Source organism: Melitaea cinxia, chromosome 7 (assembly GCF_905220565.1).
Source record: "Melitaea cinxia chromosome 7, ilMelCinx1.1, whole genome shotgun sequence".
NCBI lineage: Eukaryota > Metazoa > Arthropoda > Insecta > Lepidoptera > Nymphalidae > Melitaea > Melitaea cinxia.
In genome coordinates this window covers 3,794,970-3,808,331 of record NC_059400.1, presented here as the reverse complement: position 1 = coordinate 3,808,331, position 13,362 = coordinate 3,794,970, and the positions used below count along the sequence as shown (strand labels likewise).

The following is a 13,362-nucleotide window of genomic DNA, read 5'->3' as shown; positions in this document are numbered from 1 at the left end:
TGTATCGTTTTAGATTATCAGATTGTCTACAAAGATTTCAACTTTTTCAACTTTTGTCCTCCGAACTTTTATTATTTAACATATTTTTTCTTTTTACTGCTTGGCCTGTAATATTTACTATAGACGCACATGCCATATATCTTTTCACAATTTCACTTTAAGCTGATACATGTACAAGCTTAAGCTCTTGCGCACACTCACTCACATACAAACTTACATGCATGCACTTACTCTCAGACATACACAAACTAACTCACATATACTTTTATATTCAGTATCTCTTATTTTTTAGTGGTTTTGTATGATTGTTTTTGTTGTGAAGATGTCTACCAATTCATATAGAACTTGTGCCAAAATATATATTGTGTCATGGGGGAGGTTAACTGATCAATCTTAACACAGATTATGCTAATAATCCATATAGGATGGCTATAATTAAGTTTTTACTCGTATTTATGAGAAAAATAGAATAAAACTAGCAAAACACTGCCGTAACTCCCATGTATTCTCTTCGTCTAATTTACATCAAAATTAAAGTAATTGCTTATACAATATATAACACAACAACGATTAATAATTAACTCTAGTTAATTAGGCTTGTTTAGTTATAAAAGATACGAAATGGAACCGATGATCATTCTCGCTTTCACTCTTATGTACAACCCGATAAGTGTAGTTAAATGCTTCTATTATGTCTGTGTGATGTTATGTTATGGTCAATGTCTTCAAATAGATTCTTACGCATAAAATTAAGACGCCAAAAATACTTGAAACTTTTGACTCATAGAAGTTGAACATTGTCAGTAGACGCTTTGTTGATGCTCGTGTTTTGACCAATTAAATTGTACTAAATAAGAACGTCGTGTTCAAATTGCTCAGTTAAAGAAAGCCTTTCAAACATGAGCTCAAACCCGATATTATCTCGAACCAAATATCAAATACTTTTAAGACGCCAAACAAATCACAGTTTTCAAACTCATTATTATAAACTTTTGTTGAATATTGTAATTATGTTATATAACCATGTAAATAATTACTATATTAGTCGCCCTTTTTATGTTAAGCTTTCACAAGTCTATATAATTATTTGTTTTTAATATGCATGCACACACCTACTTAATGAACACAGATGTGTATTAAAAATGTGTAATATTATGAAATTTTATTGAGAAAAAAGACAAGCTTTAAACAACAAAAAACACCAACTGTTATTTTAATTATTTCTAAACTAGCGTGAGTGCTTATATTTATACATTTTATTATTTATAGCTATTCGTAAAAGTAAAATAATTAAAAAGTAATTAGAAAGAACTCCATCCACACTTTTCTCGCAAGTAATAGTTATATTTAAAATACTTATTTTGTATAAAACTTAACAACGAAAGTCGTCCAACTTTCATATTTTTTTATAGACAATAATGGTGCATAAACTCAAAACACGACATTTTATACCTTAAAACTTATATCTTTCTAAGGCTTTCCAGTGATACTATAGGCTACTGCTAAAAGAGTTTTTTATAAATGTTCAAAAAAAGAAAAAGGTTCTCAATTCACTTGGTCTTTTTTTTTATTTGCAATGAAGATTTCTTAAAACTCTGCAAAACAAAGTATTATGAAATAGATTATTTTGTTTGTAAATTATTTATAATATTAATGCAACTAATTGTTAGTGAAAGTAAGATTTTATTGTATGCAATATGACATTACGCTTCAGCCTGTAATGTCCCATTGCTGGGCATATACCTCTTTCACCAGCAGAATGATCAGAGCTTAATCTACCACGCTCCTCCAATGCGGGTTAGCCGATGTATTCTCTACGAAGAGTAACGATGGCTATCAGGTATGATAACTACCGGGACCGGCGGCTAAACGAGTGAGAGAACTAGGTGAAGAGATCCACAAGGAATGCACAAACACCCAGACCACGGCAAACATCTGTATGGCCAATAAGTTCAAATGGTTTTCATGTACGGGGATCGAACACGCAACCGCTAGCGCAACAGCCACAAAAATTTGTTGTAACGCGACATCAATATGACATTAAAAAACTTTTAATTAGACAATGTAACCTTGAGTTTCGATACTTTTTAGATTGGTTTCCTTATAATCACACCCACACATAGTAGTACAATAGTAATTATTAAGTATTGTAATAGTAAATATCATACCAAAATTATATCAACCGAAGTGATCATACTCGTATGAATATGAACACAAATACTCACGTATCTTGTAGCTACGTGTTAAAGTTAACTGATACATGGTTGTTAATTTAACATTAAGCCCGGCTACAATCAATCAAATAAATAAATATGATTAAATACCAAACGAACAATTTTTTTTATAGAGCTAGACAAATGTCATTGAGTTTTCAAGCAGCAAATTTCTTTTTAAGACTTAACTTGCACTCAACAGTTGAAGAAAATGTCAATGTCGTAAGGAAATATGTAACAACATATGAAATAAATTCTAAAACGTGTATATTTACCAACCCGTAGAGAAGTTGCGAACTGCATTAAACAGGAAACCTCCTACACAGGATAAGCTTTAAAGCTTTAAGCTTTACTAAGATTTACACAGTTCAGATTTTTCAGATTGTACACAGTTCTTAACCGCTCTAACAATCATTTTGGTTTAATGGTGTGTGTAGTCGCATAAAACACTGACCATTTGCGGGTTCGGTTCCCGTCGGTTATTTTTGTTAAGCCCCGTTGTAACCTTTAAGGTTAGAGTAACGCTTGGGTTGCCCTCCCTCCGCGCCTCCGGCTTAAAAAAACACTCTTGGGGTAGGGCAGACCAAGACCACGTGGACAGTGGGGTGCTCCGATTCGGTTTTGGGTATTTTTCAAATTTCTAAACCTATATTCTAGCACGCAATGTTACTAATTTTATTAGAATATTATGTCTGACGCGTTATTTTGTTTAAAACTGTCGATTTATCAGTCGTTAAAGGTCAGTTCGTATCGTATTTTGATCTTGCAGTAAAGATCGTTTTTACGTAAATTTGTTCGAAAATAACGCGTGATAGTCGCAGTACGGAGCATGAGTACACTTACCACAGCACCGGAATTAAGGTAAAGTCAGAAATAACAAAAATTTAACCTCCGATAAAAAAAATCTACTATATTGTTGTTGGAGAAAGAGTCCTATGCCCAGCAGGTGTTATGTTCTGAATACGACGGTAGATATGATGCTTCGTCCTTATCTGGAACTCACACATGTTATAGCACCGAAGCTAGATTCTGACGGAGAAATCCTAAGTTAAAATATTTGTTAAATTCAAAGTATCCTCACGTATAATTATATTTCGTAATTCAGTCCGCATTTAAAGTCCAACAGTGTTGCATTAAATAAAGTTTAAAACTATCCACTTTCTTCATGTTGATGACTAGCTGTGCCCACGACTTCGTCCGCATGGAATAGTGACTTTGGACAGCATTTTTTGTATATATATATATATATATATATATATATATATATATATATATATATATATATATATATATATATATATATATATATGTATACAATATATTGTAACGCCGGTATTTTAAGTAGATAAAATAAAACGTACTGACAATTAACTTGATTTATTTCTTAGTTAAATTTACAATTTTAATTCTAAGTACGAAATTATTTCTTGTCCGATCAGCGCGCTCTCGCCAAAAAGAATGAACAGCTACTCGACTCTCCTCTCCTCACCACACCTCGCCTCTCCTCTCCACCCCTCACCGCCTCTCCTCCGTCTCACTCCTCTCCGCCCAACGTCACATAATGTTGCCCGTTACAGTCGGCCATCCTGAAACAATTGCACCGCAATTGGTGCACCATTCACAGATTTTAACTTTCTAATAAATCAATCAAGTCATCCCTAGTAACGACATCATCATCGCTGCTAGTCTCGCTACAGTCTGGGGCACTTCGATAAGTACGGAGAGAATCTGCGGCTACTACACCGGAGAACTTTTTGTAACCACGCATCCCCTTTACACTTCTAATCTCATATCGCCCGTTATTTAATACCTTTTGAACAATATAAGGCCCAGAGTAAAGGACTTGTAATTTACTATTTACGTTTTTAACTTCGCCACCTGATGGAGCTTGCTTCCAAAGAACTAAGTCCCCCTTTTTAAACGTATTCTCAGGTTTGTGGCGCTTATCATAATTTCGTTTCATTATTTCAGCTCGTCGCTCTAATCGCTTTGATGCATTTTTACGTTTTATTTCTACTGGTGTAGAGTCTACATTACAAGTTAAATTCGGCATTAATCTACCCCTATGGCTAAACATAATTTCGTAAGGATGATAACCTAGACTTTCATTAATGGTATTATTAATACCCCAAACCGTCTCTGGTACGCATTCAGTCCACATATTAGGATCAACATTGCGGGTACGTAAAGCATCTAATAAAGTACGATTGTAACGCTCAACTTGTCCGTTAGCTCGCGGGCAGGCTATAGCGTTCAATGTGTGACGGAATTGATATTTAATAGAGAATTCCTTAAAAACTCTACTAGTAAAGGCTAAATTCCTGTCAGTTATTACTTTATTAGGATAACCAAATAAACTGAAGACGTCCTTAAGAACAGTGACAGTTTCCACAGAATTTATTGTTCTAGTTGGACGCGCTATCAAAAATTTCGAAAAGGAATCGACAAGCATTAAAATATATTGATGACCCTTCCGTGTTTTACTAAATGGGCCTAGATGGTCAATATGAACTACTTCCATAGGAACATTAGGCTTGGCAATAGGATGCAATTCGCCACTCGGTTTTCCGTAAGGACCTTTCGCATAAGCGCACTCTAAGCAACTATTCACATACTTTTTTATAAAACGAGTCATTCTCGGAAACCAATAATCTGATTTAATTAGTTCTTCGCATCTTTTAATACCTACGTGGCCTATTTGATCGTGAAATTTTTGCATGAATTTCCATCTAGCAAATGACGGCACTACTAATCTATCACCATACAAGGTTATCCTATATAATCTATCGTTTTTAATCTTATAATTGTTTTTAACATCATTACAAGCATTTCCTTCTAATAACTGTTTTACGATGTTTTGTAACTTTTCATCTTGCATTTGTACCGTTAAGTACCAGTCATCACTGGATATCATATTTACATTAATACTACGATCTAATGATTGAAACGTATCAATATCTATTGGAGCTGCTATATCGGTTGATGGGTTACGACTCAGAGCGTCAACGTGTTTCATACGGTCTCCAGGTCTATACTCAATCTCAATATCGAACTCTTGAATCGTAAGCCACCAGCGAGCTATGCGAGGCATTAAATCTTTTTTTAAAAGGGTATATCTAACGGCGGAGCAATCCGTGACTACTTTAACCGAATGTCCCAGTATATACACTCGAAAATGTTTTAATGAGTCTACAACAGCTAATGTTTCTAGTTCGTAACTGTGATACATTGATTCTTCACGTGAAGTTACTCTACTGAAATAAAATACTGGTTTCAATTCGCGTTCATTTTGTAACTGAAATAATATACCCGCAATACCGATTTTACTCGCGTCTGTATGAATTTCACAAGGTAACAATGGATCATATAGAGCAAGCACTGGTCGTGAACATAATTTTTGTTTTATTTCGTTAAAACTATAATCTTGTTTATCCCCCCATGACCATTCCGTAGACTTTTTTGTTAAGTCGGTTAATGGTTTTACTATAAGGGCAAATTTATTTATGTACTTTCTAAAATAACTACATAAACCTATGAATTGACGCAATTGATGTAAATTACTAGGCTTAGGAAAATTAAATACTGCGTTAATTTTTTGAGTACCCGCCCTAATACCATTCGAACTAATTTCGTGGCCAAGAAAAGAAACACTAGACTTAAGAAACGAACATTTCTTTAAATTTAATTTTAAATCGGCTTTCTTTAATTGAATAAAAACTTTTTCGAGTAATTTCAAACCATCAGAGATACAAGAAGTCGATAATAACATGTCATCCATAAATGTAACGATGTCATTACTACCTACAAGTTTTACTAGTTTTTGAATAACACGCATGAATACCGATGGTGCGTTGGCCAGTCCAAACGGTACCCTCAAGTATTCGTACAGACCATCTGGTGTAATAAAAGCCGTCTTATTTACAGAGTTAGGGTGAATTTTAACATGATGATAGCCCGAAAATAGATCTAAGCTCGTAAAACAACTTTTACCTGACAACTTAGCTAACTGGTCGTCAATGTGGGGCATAGGAAAACGATCTTTGATTGTAATGGCATTTAAATCCCTATAATCCACACATAGTCTATAGTCACCATTTTTCTTACGCACAAGTATAATCGGAGATGCATACTCTGAATTGGATTCCCTTATAATTCCTCCACTCATTAAATCATCGACTAATTTCCTCACTATTTGTCTCTCTGAATGCGCTAATCTATAGGGTTTTCGAACTACAGGTTTATTTGTATTTAGTTCAATATTCATTTCACCTAAATTAGTGCAACCTATTTCCCTGTTCGTACTAGCAAAACAAATTCTATATGATTTTAAAAGTTTAATCAATTCACAATTGTAAAATTCTCCTATGTTTCCTACATCTAATTTCTCTAACTCTTTATCAAAATTGTTTCGTAACTCATCTCTCCTCAATTCTAAATTATTTGCACTCACCTCAAAGTCTGATGTACACTTCTCAGCTCTGGTAACCGTCATGCCCTTCCTCCAAGTAATAGCATCTGATCCTATGTTGCAGACCCTGACGTAGCCCTCGCCATTTCGAAGTACTGCGCTGGCTATAGCGTAGGTAACGTTGCCCATGCTGTACTGTCTTGGCTTCGTACAATAGTCTCCTCCCTCAGCTCCTTGAACCCTCACTCGAACTAGGTTGTCTCCGACCGGTACAGTTGTGTTTTCAATTAGTTCAACTCTGAAATTGCTCGCTTCATCACATACATTTATATTCATTAAGTCGTTAGGTGCATTAGACATTCTAGATAAAGTAACTCCATATTTAGAAACTTTAAAAATCATATCTTCGCGGTTTATGATGGTTTGCCCTATAATTAAGGCGATATCTCCCATATCTACGTCAGTAACGACAGCCGTGGTTTTAATTAACTGCTTATCTACCAAAAGGTCGAACTGAACTTCTCCTATTGCACGAACTGAACTACTATTAAAACCTTTTAAAACGGTATTGGTGGGGACTAACCTTAGTTTCAAAGCATCGGACGCCCCCTTAGAGAGTATATTGAGTTCGCTACCCGTATCTATATAAGCTTTGATGAACATGTCATTTACCTTGACATTCTTCTTGTACATGCTGTTTAAATTTGATATCAGGTGGACCGCCTTCGCGCTGCTCTGGTGATCATCTTTTGCAGTAAGGCACGCACTCGCCACGTGACCTAGTTTACCACATCTAAAACACTTACGTTTATCAGGTAACTGACAGGCAGTAGCCACGTGTCCTACTTCATTACAGCGGTAGCAAACCGGCGATTTTCTTACGTGAAACTGAGTTTTGGACCCTTCCCCGCTGGAAGTTTTATTCAATCCGAGTGATTTAGCAGGATCATTCTGTAATTTCTGATGATTAACTTGGTAAGAATCAAAGGCGGATAGAAAACCCTCGTACAGCTCATCTGGAGTGCGACATTGGAATGCTAGTGCATTTGCCCTGAGTTCTTGTGGCAGCCCTCGCACAATACAAGATACGGCAGCTTGATCGCTCAGTTGGCATCTATAACACATTGCTAATTTCTCTTGAAAATACTTAGTCATAGATTCTGATGAAAGTTTCTTTCTATTCATAAGTTCATCTAACAATGAAGCATAATCATGATGACGTGGAAAAGCTCGTATGATCATAGCTTTCCATTCCTCCCAAGAATGATCATAAGAATCTAATCTGTTAAACCACTGCCTTGCCTGACCTTGTAATTTTGATTGTAAAATAAATGATTTTGTTTCATCGTCCCAATTGTAAATTATGCCTAATTGTTCAATTTTATTAATCCAGCTTTTTATATTTAAATCACGACTATCCGGATCATAATCAGGAACTAACTTCTCAGTATTTTGTAACCGAGGGTATCTAGATTTTAAAGTTTCACCATCATTGTTCAAACATTCTTTAACTATTTTATCTACCCTCATTTTTATCAAATTTTTTATAGAAGCAGAATGAGTTTTACTATTAAAGTTATTGATATTGGATTCGCTTACGTGCCAGTCCCGGTTCCTTTTTGCTCGTACAGCTTGACCTGGATGTTCATTGGTTCTCTTCATTTTGGGTTGATCCCGCTTCTGATTTGTAACGCCGGTATTTTAAGTAGATAAAATAAAACGTACTGACAATTAACTTGATTTATTTCTTAGTTAAATTTACAATTTTAATTCTAAGTACGAAATTATTTCTTGTCCGATCAGCGCGCTCTCGCCAAAAAGAATGAACAGCTACTCGACTCTCCTCTCCTCACCACACCTCGCCTCTCCTCTCCACCCCTCACCGCCTCTCCTCCGTCTCACTCCTCTCCGCCCAACGTCACATAATGTTGCCCGTTACAATATATTTTGGGCTATAAGCACCGTCCTTTGATTATTTACATATTCAACGTGATTCTTAAAATTGGCATAACTTTTAATAACTTTATATGTGAACCGATTGACTTAAAATAAATACTAAATGTTAAGTGAAGCTTGCCATAATATATTAGTGAGAACTAGGTACACCTAAATTGGATTAGCCTAGCGTATGCCTAGTTCTAAGATTAGCGTGCAGAAGCGAACAGACAAAAATTCTAACAATCATTGTTTTGTGTACTATTTACGTTGATAAAGGTCCCAATAATATTTTTTCTCATATATCTTCCATGTACAGACAGCGATCCATTACTTTTGTATTAATTATTTAAACGGTTACAACAACTGACTGTTGCACTACTGTTGTTGTCGTGGTCTGATCTTCTGTATTTGTGTTCCGGACACAGGATTTTCGTTCTACTTGGACGTTGAATGTGCCGCGTTATTATTATTTACAAAACTGTAGGTATACTGTATAGTTAAACACCCACATAATTGAAAAAGAATTAATAATTAAATAAGTTATATATAGAATATATTACTCATCTTTATAACTGTTAACTACATTCATACATTGGCATTGAGGACTAATTCACCCACACATAATACAAATGTCATCCTTTCATTTAGCTAAAGCCGTGATCACAGACCTTAGTAACCTTTAAAGTAGTTTTCATAAAGCAATATTTACTTTCTTTTCAATTGATGATTTCTTATTATATTTAGTTGATTCCTAAATAAAACATCCACCTACATTAAATTTTTTTTTTGTTTTTATTTTAATGAAACACCGTTATATAATTATATTATGATGATGACTGCATTATTAGCTGGAGATAAAGTTTTTAAGTGCCATGCACCCATCACATACACATGTACCCGATACCTAATGTCCTGCAGACCAGTAGGTACCTAAGTTTCTTTAGTACTCACGAATATTGCTAAACTAGCTTGACTCATACCTTCGTGTCGATGCGTATATCCGTACATAATGTAAAAGTTAATTAATAATTCTATAGGTAGGTGAGTACCTAGTCAAGAAAAGAAAACAATAACGAGAATGTATCTTTAGTTTGTCGATATATTATCAAGGTAGTACGAACTTGGCAGGTCAATGTCACACAAGTTAGATCCTATTAAATTACAATAGTTAGCCAATCGTATTCAGTCAATTGTAAAAGTTGTGAGTTGATAAGTTCAATAGCAGCAAGCTATTAGGCAAAATAGCCTATTACATTATCTTCCTTTTACAATGAACATTATAACACAAAATGTCATGACCTCATACTATTATACCGTTTGAGTACCTACCTGCATCTTTCTGTTATATATCCTTCACACAACTTTTTTTATTCTTATGTAAGCATTTTAATAATTTAGATCACTTATAAAGGTTCACTTTGTACTTTATTATTTTGTGCAGTTTTTATCACTATTTAAGTAAATTGCTGTTTTTATTAAATATCTTATACCTAATACCTGTTATAAAATTCATTTATATCAGATATACATTGGATTTAAAACAACAATTTATTTGCAATCGATCTTTTAACCTTGGTTTAAAATCTTTTGTTCTGTAGTGATATTATTTTCAAATGACTTATGCAGAACGGTTTTTGTATTTTTTTTTTTTATTTCAAATACATACTTCACATATTTAAACACAAAATTTTTAGTGAGTATAATTTTTGCATATATATTTGCAGTAGGTAATCATTATTTCCAAATATTTTGTCGGTGTTAAATCAAATAATGAATGAAATAATATATGTAAGACTGGTTTTTACAATATTTCTAAGAAACAGATTGTTATCATATTTTCAGAATACAATTTCTTTAAAATTAATATATTTTGAAACTTGATAAGAAACCGGTATTGACTCAGAGATTCTTTTTTCAATGTTAATTAATCTAGGTGTGTACCCTTCCCTAGCTATTCGCTATCTCTGTTGTTCAATACAATCCGCATATCTTTGTTTCTTTCTTTTGAGTTTCGGTTCGACATTATTTTCCACTTCCAGTAGTTCCAGTTCCAGTCTGTATTTGTCATTCAACGTAGGAGCTTGTTGCTTAAACTTTTATTTGTATATATTTACTGATATAAATGTAAGACAATTATGTAAATATTTCATAAACGATACTTAATACGTGCCGATGAAACTCTTATACAAAAGATAACGATTAGCGAATTCACGCTCGAGTTAAAAAGTAGTCATCGATTATTTCTGTGGGTGTGGTGTACTGAAACCTGTCAAATTTCGTTGTTTTATCAGAATACCCTGTAGGCCTGTACTTACGTAAATGAACAGTGGCCTTCATAAGTGTTAAGTGTTGTGTATTGTGTGTTGCAGAAGTCGTCAACGACAAAGACGACGACAATGACGACACCGGCCAAGTTGTACGGACGCGAGTTGTCTGCATACGATGAGGTTGACGTCGACGAACTGTTAGCCAAATTGTCACAGGAAGAGCTGACCATGCTCGCAAAGGAGGTTGATCCAGACGTAAGTTCTCTTTCCTTATTTAAAAAAAAAAAAAAGAACATTGACTTGGTAGTAGGAGATTAAAAATTCAATTTTATTAGGATTTGCATGATTTAACACCAGTTTAAAAAATAGACAAAATTTTGTAGGTGTTATGAGTGTTCACATAATATTGATTACTGGTCATATCATTGGTTTTATAAAATTTTGGTATGAATTTTTCTGACATAACTGTAAACATATTTTAACTATAATATAGATGTTGATACTCAAGTGGCATATTTCCTTGTATCAATGCCATCTTTAAGTACAACAGTACTTTGTGAGACACTAAACATACAATAACAAAATGAATATACTTTTAAAGATACAGTTTGAAGGCTACTTATAATGGATATACTAATTGTTATGTTTATTCAACTCATGTACAGGTAAAAAAATACCTTAAACATCTATTAATAATCTTGATGTCATGGAAAATTTTATGGTTTTAAACATTGACTAAGTATACTAATATATTTTTAAGTGTTTCTTAATTTCTATGACTGTATTAATTGTAATAAGAGTGTGAATCTTTAAAAATGGTTAGGTATCATCATCATCATTACAGTCTATACAGTCCACTGCTGGACATAGGCCTCCACAAGTTTACGCCAAAAATAATGTGAACTCATGTGTTTTGCCCATAGTCACCACGGTGGGCAGGCGGGTTGGTGACCGTGGTTAGGTATATTATACATTTTATTTTGATATATAATTTAGACAGAAATTAATTAGAATCTATCATTTTTTAACATGATTCTAACAAATTAATTAGAATGAAATTGAAAAATGAATTAATTAGAATGAAATTAATTAGAATCTATCATTTTTTAACATGATTTATTATCTTATCATGTTGTATATATCTATTTTATTGCATTAAAGTTTAATCAAACTTGTAAGATAATTTTTGTATATAAAAATAGTATATAATTTTAAAACTTTTTGTAACAAAAGCCTAAGTTTTCCGTTGTTTATCTTACCTAACAAAAAATATAGAACTGAGAAAAAGTAAAAAAAAACCATACAAAATTTTGGTAATTTTTAGGGTCCTCAAAAGACCCTTTTTCTCAGGAACGTGCGGAGCTGTCAAGCTGAAATTCATATCGAATACTCAGGTCTACTGTTTCTTAGAGCTGTGAAAAAATCAAACTTCTAAGCCAACGACAACAATATATCAACTACTATAATCCTATAACAATTTGAACCAGTAGTTCCTGCAATTAGTGTGTTTAAACAAACAAACTTTTCAGCTTTATAATATGAGTATAGATGGTCGCTTAAAGCCTATAACCTTCATTTTAATGTGCCTAAACTATAAGAGTAGTTCAAAACTGACCATAACGTTAGTTCTCTAACATACTCTTTTACTTTATTGTATAATTTTTTTTTTCTGCACCATTTAGTCACTTGTCACACCCTTCAGTCAGAGTATTTTCATATTTTCATCTACAATTTTGGTAAACCAAAATAATTCTTTTATACAACATGAAATATTGATTTGGTACTACTATCTATATAAAAAAAAAAAAAATAATAATAATAATCACTAAACAAAACTAAAAAATGGTTAGATCATATGGAATTTAAAAAAAATGCACAGAAGATTGTAATACTCAAGAAAACTATTTTGGTCCAGATAGCATGAAAAAAATAGCAAAAAAATTAAACATTATAAAAATTACTAAAAATGCTTTGAATTTATTTAAAATAATAAATACTTATCCATACTATAAGCAAATAATTTAATCAAAAACAAATCCCTACACAAACAAATGTAGGTCACCTTGAGTGCTATTGAAGAGCATGGTCATATTAATACTGTTTTATTACTGGAGTAATTTCTCCTATAAACAAGATTATTTCCTTTTATTGGGAAATTTCTGTCTTCTTTGACTAGAGCGCCGACATGGTCAGTCGGAGACGCGGGTTCGATCCCCGCTGGAGCGGTCAATTTTTGGTATGATATTCAAAAATGTTTAGAATTCCTAATGTGTGGGTAACACAAAAATAAAAATCGTACATATTCTATCTTCTTCTTTGACAGTACAATTAAACATACAAAAGTTATAGTGATTTTATATTCCTTACAAATTTATTTCTATACATTTTATTGGATTTGCGTTGTCTAGTCTTTGAAGTATATGTGCCTATTTAATATACATTAATAATAATTTACAAATGTAAATATGCTTTATTGCACCCAAAAAAAAGATACATAAATAAGAATGTTAACCAATAAAGGTTCGAAAGGTGGTCT

General features: G+C 33.2%; 1 protein-coding gene across 1 annotated transcript in view; it reads left to right on the top strand.

Moving 5' to 3' along the window:
- The window catches only part of LOC123655217 (tropomodulin-1), a 104,242-nt gene that overhangs the window by 75,334 nt on the left and 15,546 nt on the right, over positions 1 to 13,362 (top strand). Inside the window, exon 2 of the mRNA XM_045591048.1 lies at positions 10,929 to 11,081. Coding sequence (XP_045447004.1) covers positions 10,929 to 11,081 — 153 coding nt within the window. The remainder of the gene's footprint in view (positions 1 to 10,928; positions 11,082 to 13,362) is intronic.